Source organism: Parus major, chromosome 2 (assembly GCF_001522545.3).
Source record: "Parus major isolate Abel chromosome 2, Parus_major1.1, whole genome shotgun sequence".
NCBI classification, from domain to species: Eukaryota; Metazoa; Chordata; class Aves; order Passeriformes; family Paridae; genus Parus; species Parus major.
Window position 1 is genome coordinate 59,509,658 of NC_031769.1, and position 16,021 is coordinate 59,525,678.

General features: G+C 37.9%; 1 protein-coding gene across 2 annotated transcripts in view; it reads right to left on the reverse strand.

Annotated features, from left to right (window-relative positions):
* Positions 1-16,021, reverse strand: part of CDKAL1 (CDK5 regulatory subunit associated protein 1 like 1) — a 376,796-nt gene that overhangs the window by 24,529 nt on the left and 336,246 nt on the right. For both annotated transcript variants that reach the window (XM_015617399.2, XM_033512031.1), the window contains exon 14: positions 3,087-3,170. In XM_015617399.2, coding sequence (XP_015472885.1) covers positions 3,087-3,170 — 84 coding nt within the window. The remainder of the gene's footprint in view (positions 1-3,086; positions 3,171-16,021) is intronic.

The following is a 16,021-nucleotide window of genomic DNA, read 5'->3' on the forward strand; positions in this document are numbered from 1 at the left end:
TAGAGCATATGGCACAGGATTGCACCCAGACAGTTCTGGAATTTCTCCAGTGAGGGAGACTCCACACCCTCTCTGGGCAATCTAGTCCCAGTGATCAGTCATCCACACATAAGGAAGTTCTTCCTCATGTTCAGGTGAAATTTCCCATACATCAGTTTCTGCCCCTTGCCTCTTGTCCAATTGCTTGGCACCACTGAGCAGAACCTGGAAACATCCTCTGGCATCCTCCCTTCAGATGCTTATGGACATGGATGAGATCCCCTCTCAGTCACCTCTTATTGAGGCTGAACAGGCCCAGCTCCCTCAGCCTTTCCTCATAAGAGAGATGCTCCAGGCCCTTGATCATCTTTGCTGCCCTACACTGGTCCTACTCCAGCTGCTCCACGTCTCTTGTGTCTTGAGGAGCCCAGAATTGGAGACAGCACTCCAGGTGTGGCCTCGCCAGGGCTGAGCAGAGCTTTTGTGATGACCACATCATTGTATCTTGATTCTTTGATGCTGAAATTGAAATGCCTTAAAATGGCTTCATTTTTAGGACCACATGTGTAGAGGACTTTCAGAGAAAAAAATCTGTGTCACCCACATTTGGAGACCATTTTTTGCCAAACACTGCCTATCACAAGTGTTGATTGACCCACTTGGAGGAAATCACCACCAGGGGCTTCCCTTCTTCCCTGAGGACTCAAGTTGTTCATGACTGTAAGCATTTTGAGATCCTAGGATTCTGCTGAGCTTCATAAGCATCTTCCAAGTAAAGCAGACATCTTTGCCTTTCAGAGACTAAGCAAACACAAAGCCAAGACTCTAATTCTCAGAGGGTGTGACAATGTGACTGGATCACAGCTTTTCCCATGTAATTCATCTTGGGCAAATTAAAATCAAAGGGAAACTAGGTAGCTGAGAATATCAACTGGGCTCATGACCTCTGTAAATCTTCTATCTCCTCATGCAAAAGGGAAGTAACTTAAAATACAACCAACTTCAGAAAAAGAAGTGGAAATAACTGGGAGATAGTGTAAACAACCAAGCATCCAGGTCTGGCATACACTCGGACATTTTTTGATATAAGCATTTTTCAAGAAAAAACCTTCAACGATATTTCTAAGAAACTAAGTTATACCATCAGAAACTCTCACCTTGGCTGTGGACGTGGCAAAGCACTTTTTGGTCACTTTAGACTACTCTGTTCAATGTAAACTCTATCACCTAAGCCTTCACAAGTGTCAGCTGCAGCTCTACCACTAAGTCTGCCAGTGCAGCCCTATTGAAATGGCTTTAATAGCAAATTCTTTTAGTACAGATGAGCTCAGTGAAGACATTTGATAATTATTTGAGTTAACAGAACACCACACCAGGACTCAGCTTAAATAATATGTAATATGATATTTAGACTTTAGAGTGGTTTTCAGTTTACTATCATTTAATTTACTGCTATTAATCTTGGTTACTAGCATGGATTCTTTTCCTTAACTGGGTGAGCAGTAGGATTTTTCCTTTTTCCTAAAGATGTTTCCTTATGAAACATGCCACACATTAAGATTTTAGGGAAGAGATTTGCATTTTCTTAATGGAAAGCATTTCTTCCCTAAGAGAATTTAAAATGAGCCCCTGTGAGACTATTTGTATTTAGTGAATTCTTTACCAGCCCAAATCATGAGCTGTATTAGGTGCTGTACAAACACAACACAAAAAAATCAGCACTTTGTTTCCTGTACATATTGCTTTTCATTCAATTAATTAAGCTTCCATAAAACAAGCATTGAACAAAAAAGCCCCAAGAAATTGATTTTTAATCTCTATGTGGAAGACCACATTCCTCAACTCTGACTGATAAGCTACAAAATCAAGGAGCACTGATACGTAAGACTTAGACAGAAGTTGGATAGGTAACAAAAAATCCAGAGATTTATTAAAAAAAAAAAAAAGCAAAGAAAAAATAATTAGTCACCCAGATATCTAAGAGAAACAAAAATTTCAAGAATAACAATGTTACTCTAAGGAAATATAAATAAATAAATTCTGTAACATAACCCAAAACCAGAAGAAAGCACAGCCATCATCTGTAGTCTCTCCAGGTTCAGAGAACTGAATACCTAATGGTAGTAAACTGTAGACAGCTTAATGCAAGAAAATGGAGAATAAAATCATGATGATTCAGGAAAACAAATTTTATCAGTCTTAAGAAAGTAATTTTTGCTTTTGAGCAAAAATAAGAATTTTGTGAAACTGATGCAGGTACTTCCTTCCCAGCTCAAAGATAATGCTTTTGTCTGGCATGAATTTATCTACAGGAAGTACACAGAAGGAAATGACAAAAACTAGAAGGAAGGAATGCCAGTAAGGGAGACCTACATAAGCTTGAGAATTAGGGGGATCTACATAGAAACATGAGGTTCAACAAGTCCAAGTGCAAGGTGCTGCAGCCAGGTTGGGGCAATCCCAGACATAAGTACAGACTGGGAGAAGAACTCATGGAGAGTGAGAACTTTACTGCTAAGAAGGACTTGGGGGTGCTGGTGGATGAGAAGCTGGACATGAGCCAGAAATGTGCACTTGCAGATGAGAAAGCCAATTGTATTTTGTGCTGCATCCAAAGAGAGCTGGCCAGCAGGGACCCTTCCAGCCCAAACCATTGTATGATTCTATGAAACACAATATATCATGCTGAAGTGTTAATCTAAAAAAGTTTCTGACCCTTCTATTGTTAGAATTTTTCACTTTTTTTCTTTTTAAATTGCGTTGCCTGAAACACTTTTCAGAAAGATGTATGCAAATTGTCATGACTCAACTCTACTCAGAAATCAATGCTTTGGAGACACATAAATTAAAATTACTGCAATAATTAAGAGCTTCTTAGACCATGCTGTATACTCAAATATCCACTGTGTATCTCTTAACAAAATTTCAGGTAAATTATGTTTACAAGACAATAAAAATATTTCATAAGAAAGTCTTGACGGTCACATGTTTCCTGGAAAATGCTTATTTCTTTACTAGATTTTTTTTGTTCTGACACACTGGATTGCTGAGATTATCAGAAAGCAAAAATAAAACAAAAAGATGTTATTTGGTTTATTTAACTGTACCTGCTCATAGAAAGGATTGTGAGCAACGTAGTAATTGGAGTCAAAAGATTCTTCTGTTACCAGAACTCTCTGCCTCTCACCAACCTGGAAAACAAAAATGAGAGACGACTCAGGGAGCAAAACCAATGAATTATACTGAGAAGACAACTGCAGCTACAAACAAATGCCCTTAGCAGAAATAATCAAATTCTCTAAGGAAAGTTGTATCAGCAAGAAAGTGTAGTAGAGAAAACCCTATTTACAAGAGTCTAAGACTGGCAGGGTTGAAAGTCAGAATCAAGGGACAGAACTGTAATGGGGGGCTGTAATGGCCTAACATGAAAATCCAGTTCAGAAATATAAACTGATTTTTACTTACTAACATGACAGCAAATAAAAATGTCAGATGTGAACAAAGTCCATTACATCTTCATCCACCTAATGAAAAAAATCTGCCATCAATCACCAAAAGGGTGTCTTTTCTTTAAAAGCCACACTTGTTATTTACAGTGCTGGGACATCTCCTTATCCCCTCTTGGTGATCTCATTTTGCTGCACTTATGAGATCACACTGATTTCCATGACAGTGGAGCCAACACTGCATATTACAAAGACTCAAGAAGAAGAGTTTTTAACAACTCACAGACCCAACATACTAAAGTCAAAATAAACACTGGCCTGGAAAGAGCTGTGTTTCGATTATACTTCCCAACTTCCAAAGGCACTAACACAGTTCAAAGGAAGCACCAATTTTAAAATTAAATGGAAGACGCCAAGACAAATCAGTTGCATTTAGGGACCAAACAAATATGGAACAAAATCTGACTTTCCCCAAATTTCAAAATCCCCCATATAACACCTCTGGTATTGTCCATTACTGAGTTTATGATGAAGTGTACAGCTTAATTTCTGCAAACCTGGAAGGACATTTAGCTCACATTTTCAGTCTGAGTCCATCTCTACTTTTTCTATCTTAATGCGCTCTCGATTATTTCCAAACTATTTGACAAATGCATTCTGCAAATTACAACTGTCTAACAAGTTAAATTTACTCACTGCTTTTATTACTATTTTGAGACTCAGAAAGGTTTAACATTTTACTCCGAAGTTTTATTGTCTATAAGCAAAGCTACATTCCCCTCCCCAGTCCCTGAGAGATTTCCACCACGTCCTAGTGGCAGCTGTTACACCCAAGTTTTAAGACTTCCATCATAAATTCCATGTGAACTCTGCAAGATGCAGAGCAGATAATAATGTTTTGATTCTTTAAGGTACAAGCAGTAAAAGATAAGATTAGGATTTTCTCTTACAGTTAATGGCAGAAAATAGAGCTTTAAGGACTAGGAACAGCAATGTCACATCTGCATTACAGCACATATATGTACACACATATGTATACATATGAGATACATATATAATTCTCTACTTGCTAAAAAGAAAGACTTCACAGAGTAACTCTTTGCCTTCCCTTCCTCATGCATTTATCTGGAACGCTCCCAAAGTAAACCCTGGAAAGCAAGGCAGACAGCGAGACCCAGCTCATTTCCCTGAAGGCAGACAGACTTCACTCTCTAGAACCAGAAGTTGTGGGGTACACAGCAGAAGGGGTAAAATCCCCGAGTTCCAGACCCACTAACAGAATCCTCATAGTAGAAAATATACATATTTTTTCATACTTTTAAGAGGTGTTTAAGACTTGTTTATTGCACATTTAGGATTTCCATTCTCTGGGAAGTCTGTAACTACAAATAACAGATAAAACATACTCAAATTTTAGTAAAAATGCAGTGTAACCAACAGCATGGTGGTTTTTTTTTTTATTGTTTTCAAGAAAACAGTCATTAAATTTAAACCCCACGGGAGTTTTGCAAAACTTGTCAATAAGGCACTCGAGATAACTACTCCAGTAATAAGATTACAGAAAACATCTCCCCTAAACTGAGAGGTTTTGTTACTTCTATAATATTTGAGACCACAGCTTTTAAAAATCACAACTTAACATCTGCTGTAGCATTGAAGTGCTCAAGTCTCAGATGTCCTGCAATATTATGAAAAAGAGGAGGACAGAATATTAGATAAGCAACATTCACCCCTGGGCAAACATGCTACCACTGAAAAGCATGAAGGCCAATCACCAAGTCATGTCTTCACACCCTATTTATTATTTACTGACACTGAAACTTAGCAAAACTGGCTCAGATAAATATTGGGTCTGAAACTCACTTCTCAGTTGTCTTGTGGTTCCCTGGATCTCTCTGGTTATAACAGTCTGCCTTCATCATAGTTATGAACCCTGCCTGTGAGGCAGACTAGGCTACATGTGTTATCTTCATACTCTGAGATGACAGAATGGTAAGCATATTATGCAGAAAAAAAAAATTAAAAAATCAGAGGGAAGAAGAAAAGAACACCTGTGCTAGATCATTTGATATAAGCTGTGGTTTCTTCAGAGACATGTTGCCAGTTTTTCTCAGCTTTGCTTCCAGAAGCCAAAAGAGGTCAGGTCTGCATGTCTCAGTGGGCCAGAGGGAAAGATTCTAGGATCAGAATTTCTTGGGAATGGGAGGAAATCAGGAAGACTAAATCCATCACACAGCATCAAAATGGCATTTAAATTGAGGACCAGAAGTTCAGAGGAGCGAAAGAGCCTATACCAATTTATAGTACATGCATACAGACACACACACTCCCACAGCCACAAGACTAGCATGGCACACTCTAAGGAATGAAAAGTAAACCTAAATTGTCCACTTCCTGAAGTTATGGATCTGTAGCTTTGGCCAAGGCTGAGCTCACAGAGAGATACAATACTCAGCTATTTGCAGTCTCTTTTGCCATAACAACAGAGAAGGAAAATTCCATTTAATGAGTTAGGCCATTGAGTATTCATGATCTACATGACTAATTGGCTACATGCATTTGTAAGACAGAAAATTACTATCTATCCTGCATCCAAGTATAATTAAGAAGAAATGTAAGTACGCAGAACACAGCTTTGGTATTGAAATTTGTTCAAAAAGTGGAATATGTCATCATTTCTGCAATTATTCCCCTGGGATCTCTAAGTGCCTAAGTTTCACCTCTCTCAGAATTTAAATATGCAGAAACCAGACATGATATCTAATAACAGTCATAATTATAATAACTTTGATGATTTTTTTTTCAGGCATGTAGCGGCAGAAGTAGTTCAGTATCTTATTTTTATTCCTATTCTTTCATCTGCTTCCACATAGGTGCACATGAGTTCCAACTCTCAGGGAACTACAATTCTGCCAAAGCATGTGGAACTGAGGCAACTCAGCCCTGGCACCTTTATTTGGAAAGGTTTCTTATAGAAGCATTATTTTTTACTTTATGGATGACATTATGAAAATATTTATGAATGACAGCAAAGAAACCTTGCCCAGCAACCTCCCCCATGCCAAAGTGGACTGGTTACGCAACCTACACAAGGGCAATTTGCTTTCACCAAAAACAATTGCTGCTGGTCCGATCACTTCCTGCACTGCTACAGTTACCAGGAAGTTTGTAAATCTCAGAGTTAATAATCAAATCATTTAGGAACTTTTATTTCATTTTCATTTATCCTACAGGAAATTCTGACATGATAATTCTTTAACTCAGTTTTTCCTTTACCGGAAACCATGAAAAGCAGTTTTTCCAGCTGGCTGATTTTATAAAACAAATGAACAGCAAGGAATGTCCAAAACTCTTCTTGGCTGCAGTCAAATTAAATTTCGTTTTTAAACCAAAACTGACTGAATCACATAAAACACAAGACTGATTTTAAAGCTCTGCAACAGTTTGGGTGCCAAGGACTGTTCCTTTTCACGTGCTTTGATAGAATATTGCTATGTAACATCAACAGTGGTGCCTGCTGTGATCACTCAGGTAAAGTATACCCCCCTCATTTTTATTTTTTTTTTTATTCAAAGAAGACTATAATTGCACTGTTTGGATTTTTTACTACAGCCAGAGCACCTGGCACATTCTTTTTCTCAGTCTTTCCTTATTGCTGTTTTACCTGTATTTTATAAGCTTTGTTTATAAGAGCCTCTGATTGGCTAAAGAGATATAAATTAATAACCAGTGTATTTCTAGACTTCTGGCATAGAAGAAAGCACACTGCCCATGCAGCATCTCCTCTGATTTAGAGACAGTGGCCAAAGCCTTCTTCAGGCTAGGTTTAATTCACAGTGGAACTGGCAAGCATGTCTCCATTTCTCCTGAAGGAGGCTGGCTTGGATTCTGACCCAAATCATCATGGAACATACTTAGTACCAGGCTTGGAAGCCACATAAAAACCTGCTTTCCTGTATTTGTTATTTAAATATGTCATAAAGCAAGCAGTGAAAAATATACACCATCACAATTTATGTGTGCATGCTTTAGCAATTATTCTGATGTACAGAATATTTCTGGTAAACGTGAGTAATTGACTTTTATTAAGTGTAACAAAATTAAAGCAAAAGCAATGTAGATAGTGTTTATTCTACATCAGTTTTGGTTTACTTCTCTCCTGATTTTTCAGTTGTGGTCTAATTATTTTGAATAAATTTTAGTAATTATGCAGACTATGTATTCTTCACTATCAAGCAGAAAAGAACGGCTGGACCTACTTTTTATAAATCATGTGACTTTGTCTGCAAATAGAAGCCAAATTTCTTGAAAATTATAATTAAGCATTCTCTAGGTCTTCTGTTTACATATTGTAGGTGTTTTCTCCACCTGACAAAGAAGTCGAAGTGTGCCACTATCTCTCTGTAAAATAGGCAAAGTTTCGAGAAACTTATGACATGGTCCTGTTTTGATGATACCAGACCACGTCTCTTCTCAAAATCTCCTTTGTATTGCTTTGTTCTGCTATGCAGCAGTGCTTCTCCATCCTCCATCCAAAATTTAGGATGTTTACATCCCATCCTTTCTAAAGGTAATCTTGGAGATAAAGCATGGACTTGTCTCAGAGCTTTTAGACAAAGTTGTTAGGGATTTAAATGTGGGTACTTGAAAGCAGTAACACTAAAATAGTTCAACTCCTGAGCATGACAATTTTTATGCTGGGATAAATATACATTTCCAGCAGACAGCACAGACAGCTGCTACTTCACTAAGACTCGTGTTAAAATGGCTATCCAGTTCCAGATGGGCAAATGCCTCTTTTTTATTATGTTATCTTTAGTGCATAACCCAGCACAGAACTACAGCAACAGAGTGACATAAATACTTAGAGTTCCAGATATTTTACTTCATACAATAATCAGTCAGATTAACCCTTACAACATGTGTCTGGCCCACTTTACCTGAGGAAAGAAACATAGAACCTGAGCACTCCAGCACTGCAGTGTAAGCAGCTGAATTTACCACATTGATTTTGTGTATTCCTACTTCTTCCTCCCAAACCCAGACAATGCTGTCTCAGTCCTACAATGCCACTAAATCAGCAGTGTTTTTCCTGTACTTATATTGCTCAGGTTTTTTTCGGCCTTGGAAACAGCATTGGGTGGTTGTCCTCACATACAGGAAAGTACTCAGCCCTTAACTAATGAACTCTGAAAACTCAAGTGAAAAGCAGACAACGCTCAGCAAGGTGTCTCATTTCACCGTGAACCAATACAGCTGACTTTGTTAAATCATCATTATTGAACTGCCTTTCTTTAAACAAAGCTGCAGAATTTTTTTTCTAAAAGATTGCATTAAAAAGTACAACTTATGAATTATTACCTAAGCAAATGGCTTTTAAAAAATTTTGTTTTAGGCACACTTGCTTCAGCCACACTGTTATTTCCACAGCATCTTTCAAAATTCAGAATAGGCACAGGCAACAGATGCCCACAGGAAAAAAAAAACTCTTTCAACCATTTTCCAGGCTGGTTTGAGGCTGTGCAAGCTGGAAGGAAGGATTAGGTATAAATTAAAAGACAGCCAGCTCTAATAGTACACAATCAGCATAACAAAAAAGTGCTTTAGACCTTCGGCTAAAGGCACTGCAGCTCATTAACAGCAAGTGAACACCTTCTCTTTGGTCCCCCTATGAATTTGTTGGCACAGTTATGGGGGAGGGAAAAGGTAGGGAAGAAGGAGGTGAGAGATAGAAGTAGACTGCTTCTGCTTTCTTGGCCCACTGCTCACGCTTCAGGGTAAATAGATCCTTTCTATTACTGTGCACCTGCATCTGACTGCTTCATTTTGATTTGGTCTCCTGCTGGGAAAATGTAGCTTCTCCCAGCACATACAAACCCTGCCATGCAGCTTAGATGAAAATTATATTCAGAGATGTGAGCGGTGACCTAAAAATGACAACTGGTCCTCAAAATATCTGATTCCTTTTAAATTCTGTAAGCTTGCATTTTGCTTGTCTCTCCTTTTCATTGCCTAGAAAAGGGGTAATAGAAGATAGAATGTTGACAACTCTGTCATACTACATTTCTAAATTTCATTGACTGTGCACAATATTACAAAAGGAAAATAAGTTTTCTGAAGTGGGAGATACATATTGTCTCTGAAAGCAGGCTCTCTCGTTGGATCTTTCTGTTGTAAACCTCAGCTTAAGCAGAAAAAGGATGAGGTGTCAGAAACTGGCTTTTTTCTGGATCTGGCACATCGTTGCTAAGACGCTGTTTTGTTGAGCTCTCTGAAATGCTGTTTCCACACGTGCAAAATCCAATTCTCACTGTTACACAGAGGAATGACCGCAGAGCGGGGGAAGTTGCTGCAGCAATATAAAATACTCCATGCAAAACCGGTATTTGAGACTACCAGGTAGCATGAGCACTCAAGCAACTGCCTTAATTTTTAATACTGGTAAAAGCATCTCTCTCCTTCTCTTTTTCAAATGATCTACCAAACCCCATAAAACAAATATCTACAGAAATATCAACATTGCAAATATCTACAGAAAACCTCTAAATAAAAATATCATCTCAAAATAGGAATCAGAAACATCTGAGATGATAAAGTATGTTTAAGGTCTTCCCTTCATGTATATAACATTTCACAAATAAAACAAATAAGCTAGTCAGAGAGTCTACCCTTAAGAAAACTTGACACTAAAAATAAAAGTATAGCAAAGCATACTATCAATGCTGATTTTACAGAATGGAAGATGGCCTTTAGGAGAATCTTTTCATTTTCAACTTCCAGCCAATTTGGCAATCAGATGGATTATGGTAGCATGAGTAAACAAATATTTGGGTTCTTTAAATTTTATTGTGCTTTTTTGCTTATAACAAGTTATGCCTGTAGAGAAATGAGGCAACCAAGCTTAAAAGAATGATGGTCTTTGTTAGGAAAGGCAGTCCTTATGCTTCTTCTGTGAAATTATTTAGAATTATTTAGACTGGGTGTTTTTGTTGGAAGCAGCTCCTTAAGTTACACTGTGCATTTCCAAGTGATTTAAGCACAATATGAAGTGGTAGTTGCTAAGGCAACAATATGCAATTCCTGTTTTGGTGATCTCTCTTAACAGCTGCATAAGCCCAGGCAAGTATCAGTTATATGAGAATTTATAAATCAGCATGGTAAATACCCTATCAAATATCTTCTCCAGGAGTTGCTTTAGGAACTCACCAAAGTGTTTACTCAGACTAAAGTCTTGTCTACACTACGGAAATAGAAGTGCTCAGCAGTGGCTCTGTCAGGAGGGTGCTGATGTAGCACAGACCGATGCAAGGCTGTGTTCAGCACCAGCAGCTGTGGGAGAGAACTGCCAGGAATAATAAAACTGCCAACGTAAGCGCCACTTCAGTAAATCGCAGGCCGAACCACAGGTTGCTTCCTCACAGACGAAACAAAGCAGGAAAAATTTAGGAATAGCTGGAAATCCTGGATTTGAGAACACAGATGACAAAGGGAACACAGCACTGATACAAATCAAGAGTCAGTTCTGGCTCCCCTGACACGATGCTGTGATTCCCCCCAGTAAGACTGGATGCTCCTAAAATACACCTGTAGTTTGATATTTGTTAATCAAATACACCAAAAAGATTGAAAAAAAAAGTCTGAATTCTCTCCAAAATATCGCTACAATTTTTCTGCTCATCCTACAGCTGAGGCCCATGTTCTCTGTTGATCTCATTTGAGAACAAAGAGAGAGCAGATGGGATAAAACAGAAAAAAATAAGGTTCAAAAAGACCCCGTATGCAAAGCCAAACCCAACTCTCCCCCAAAATCTACCAAAAAACTCTATTAATACATGTAACAACACACAAAATATGTAACATACCATTGTGAGTTAATTAACTTACAATACAAAATGGTGGCACTGAGAGTTAAAAAGGGGTATAAATATGTATCAGCTTTCTTTTCAAAAGAACATAAAAACTCCTCCTGCCTCCACGAAACACAGGTTACTAAAAAAAGCATCTGAACATCATTAGAACCCCATAATGTTAATGAGGATAGGATAACGATATTATTTTCTTTTATTTTGAAGGTTGACACTATATGATCAAAAATTACACACTTCAGGGGGTTTCTTCAGTCTAAGGCAAGGTAAGACCCTAGAACTGCTGACACTTCTAGCAGCATAATGCTGAATGACGAATAACATCAAGGGCTCACAGAGGGACCAAAGTGAATGAGTCATTAAATAATGATAAATGTAGTGTGACTTTGTGTTGTTTTGAATTTCATAGCAACTACTGTCAAAGTAATTGGGATGCATTTTGCTATTTTTAAACTTTATGCCAATTATTTGCATCTAAAAAAGGTAAGCAAAAGAAACACCTCTGCATTAGCATACTAGAATGATGATTCTGACCAAGTCTTTGTTATCCATTCCAGGAAATTAAATCAGTTCAAGAAAATTGTAGGATAAATCACTTCTGTTCTAAAACAAAAAGAAAAAATTTACTACTATGCACTAAATACCTTTCTAATGTCTTCTCCATAACTTACTCAGTTCTCAAGGCTAAGCATAACGTTAGCTCAGGAACCTCATCTGGTGATGCTGTGTACACTCAGCGCATTATCTTCTGCATGACATCAGAAGAAATATGTCAGATTAAAGGCTTAACTTCTCAGTAAATTCTCGTCACCATCTATTCCACTGTGTGCCATCTTCTCTTTAAAAAAGCCCTTACATAGCTCAGAAAGTAAGAAGTACTTAAAAATTGGAAGACACTATGAGTTTCTACCATCCTTCAAATTAAGCAGCAACACCCTTTGCTGTACTTGGATTTTAATATGACAGAAAGAGGAACCAGCTGTACAATTTAATTGCAAGGGAAATCAATTATTGAGATAGGTCAACAAGAAACACGGTAGAATTTCTAACCCAGGTGTTACAACCACATTATGAACTTTTTTAATAACAAAAAAAGAACTACAGCTGATGTCAAATATTTTGTCTGCAGTTCTGTGCATATCACATCACTAATCAGACTCATGTGCTCTCACCTAGCAGGCTTCCAATTCCACACCAAGTGTACTGGCTATTTTATCAATTAAGCCAATAAAATGGTTTGGACATATACACTAAAAAATACAATACCTAGAAAGGTCTGAAACTTCTTACAGTACAAAGTCTTTGCTAACAGGAGAGAACTAGGAAAAAGAATGACCAGCAATTGTGTGACAGATCATTTTAGCCCTCTGTGTGGGTATGGCAAGAGGGGTGATTTAAGTCTACATGAAAACGGGAATTCAGAGGGAGATGTACGGATTGTTCAGCAGTCTTGAACACTCAGGGGAAGACTGGACCTGCCTAACTTTATGATTTTTGCAGACCATCCGCAAAGGAGGTTGACAGCTGTGAAACAGGGCCTCAAGAATAAAGGATCTCCTTATGCCTCTGTGAAAAAAGCCTCCGAATACAGAAATGTGCCATGTAAATATAATTCTCCAAGGAAAAAATATTTCAAACTTCTATTTATGCTCCTTCCCTTTTCTAAGTAATCTCCCATTAATCACAGTCAAAATGTAACAGAAAATCAGAGGCACAGGAAACAAATCACCATTCATTAAAAGAAATGTATTAATGAATGTGGCACACCAGGCAGAAATCACTGTTGTATTCCCACAATTACTGTAAATGCTATATTCTAATGTTCTCAAAGCCTGACTTATGAAAGTATTAATATTATGTAGAAATACTTGTGAGAAAAACTCACACATTGTTTTTGCCATTGACTTTGCTCAGTCTTGGATCATATCAGAAGGATAGCATTTTATTGTCCTGCCCTTTTTCTTCTTCTGTGTTTCTACCTTCCAGACTATTCTTTTCCCCATACTTGACTGGAACAAAGAAACTGAGTAAGACTAAGCAATCTTCCCACTCCTCAAAAGAAGCGTAGAGAGAAGCAAGATTTTTCCTGGCTTCTTTCCTCCTGCCTACATCTTACGGATTTTCCCACCACATAGTTTTATTAGACTTTTCTGCCATGCCTGGTCTAAGACAATTGTTCTTTTTATTTTCCATGAAATTTGTTCTGCTCCTGAAGGGACTCTATGAACTTGTCTCATGTATGTGAGAAGAAACGCAAACCATTGTTTGCATTTCCTCCATGTCAAGATGCTCCAAACACGGAGGAGGAAAACAGATGTCCCCACGAAAAAATTGAAGCTTACTGTTTTCCACTTTTAAAATCTATTCCCCTTTCACTTCTTTCACCTCTCCCTCTATTGTACACCATTAAAAGCAACAAAACCATAACCTGTCAGATTCCAAAGGCAAAAGGCTAGTAATGAACTTGAAATTGCCTTTTAAACAATTGAGATGGGGCACAAAATGAGCCAGGCCTTGGTATTTTCAGTCCCTCTTACACTCTAACAGACAACTACGAATTCTCCAAAAAGATTTCTGCATCAGAAGCAGCCTTGCATCATTTGTGTCTTTTATGTCAGAAGAAGCAAGAAGAGTATAAGATACTTTCCATGAGGTGATCACATAAAACAGGTATGTAAGACAAGAGAAAAGAATGATACTTACATTTTACACTGTTCTGTGAAATTTTGAAGATGAAGTTGCCTGGCACAGTAGCTGCAGCTGGGTGCCTCAAATATACGGAAGAGGTCTGCGCTGATGGAAGTTTCATATTGCACAAGCAAAAAAATATTGTCAAGAGCACCGGCATGGTGTCTGCAGTATTATTTTAGCATACTATAATGATAAAGAAATGAGAATGAAGCTAGCTGTCCAAAAATAAGAAGGCTCCTTGTTAAAAAAAAAAATTTAGGACTGTTCCTTTCTCCTAAAGAATGTGGTAGAAATGGCACCACAATTCACCACACTAAAAAATGTTCTCTCTTCACATTAACTAGTTACTTTGATCAGTTCTAGCTAACATAACATTTTTGCCAGTATCTCCTGCATCTGAGTGACTCTCCACATATTTGCAGTTTTATCCTATTTTTCCTAGCTAATATGTCAAAAACTATACAAACACCTCAGAGTCACACAGGTTTCTCAAGCTCTAGAAACCTGACAGGGATTACAGTAATGGTGAAGGAAACTGCAAATGGTGGCAACATTAGAACTCAGCAACCCAAAGGCATTGCACTGGTTTTGCAGAATGAAAATTTTGTCCAAACAAAGAGAAACTTCACCCAACCTTCAAATCAACATTTTAAATGAGAATATCAGAAGCATCATCATTAACATGAAGTTGGGCATTCCCTTACATCGCTTTTCAGTTTTCAAGATCATGAATTAAAACAACTTTCAGACATGTCTGCCCAAAAAGCCCTGCTGTTTTATATAGTGGATTTTACCATTCCATCATGCTTGAGTGCCATTAGAGAGAATAGAGCTTTTGCTCTATTTTTTTAAGGAATACTATTAAACTCTGAAAAGTGCTTCTGATTAAGGATATATCTGCCTGTTGATTTGTTCTGTATAATCAAGAATAGAATTTCTTCAGGTAGTATGAGATACCTGCTCACATTTCTATTTGAAGCACTTTGAAAATACATCTTTCAACTTCTGTCATAAAAATTCTGACCACGTAATAAATTTGCCAAACATTTTTCCAAATAAATTTCTTTAAGCTGCAATGCAGTGAGATCAGCCAGACTGTGTGCCACAAGTGACCTGATGGTCCTTCAAAAGGCAAAAAAAGAAAAGGCTCCTAAAACAAGAATTCATTCTAGTTTTGTCCCACGTTTTTTCCTTGTATGAAGGCCAGATAGAAGGCAGGAAACAGAAAAGCTCATGACTGTTAGTACCCAGCAATCCTCACACAAGAGAAGCCTGATGCTGCTGAAGTCCAGCATTTATGAATGACATTAACAAATGGGACTGTTTAAAAGAAAACAAGGGCTTCATACAGAGGCAGGGAAGATGAGGGGTCTTGGTAAGTCATGCAATAATTTTTCTCTCATATAAAGAGTCCATTGCTAAGAAAGGGCCTAACTCACAGGTTTACCTTTATTGGTAATAATTGTGCACAGTTGATATTCCCTCTGCTACAGGGTTGAAGAAGAGGTAATGCCTCACTTTCTAGGAAATTATTCATGACCCAGCTTCAGTGAAGAAGAGGTTAGCCTCTCAGAGAGGTTGAGATGAGTTATATGATCCAAACTCAAGAGAGCATGAAATAAATGCAGAACCTGGGAGAGAGGATATGCCATTTCATTTACACAAAGAGAAAGGAGATTGAATGAGGAAAGGAGTCAGCAATAGAAAATCTGTTTATGAAGGAAGCAGATCAAGTAGAACAGAGTATCTGGAAGGGCTTTTTGCAAAACACAGATCAAATAGCATTATCTGCTCATACTTCAGGCTTCCCATGCATCAAGTATAAATTATTGCATGGAAGAGAACATGCTTTCAGAATCTGTTTATTGAAGAGAGTCAGGCAAAGAGTTTGCTGCACAGCTCTCAGAAAGAATCAGCTTTAGGCCTTGTCACATCAATGATTTATAGGGTGACACTAGGGAAATCAATTAAGCTCTCTACGCGCCCCAGTTTTCCCATCTGTAAAATAGGGGCAAGCTGTTATTCAAGAAGTGTTCTTTT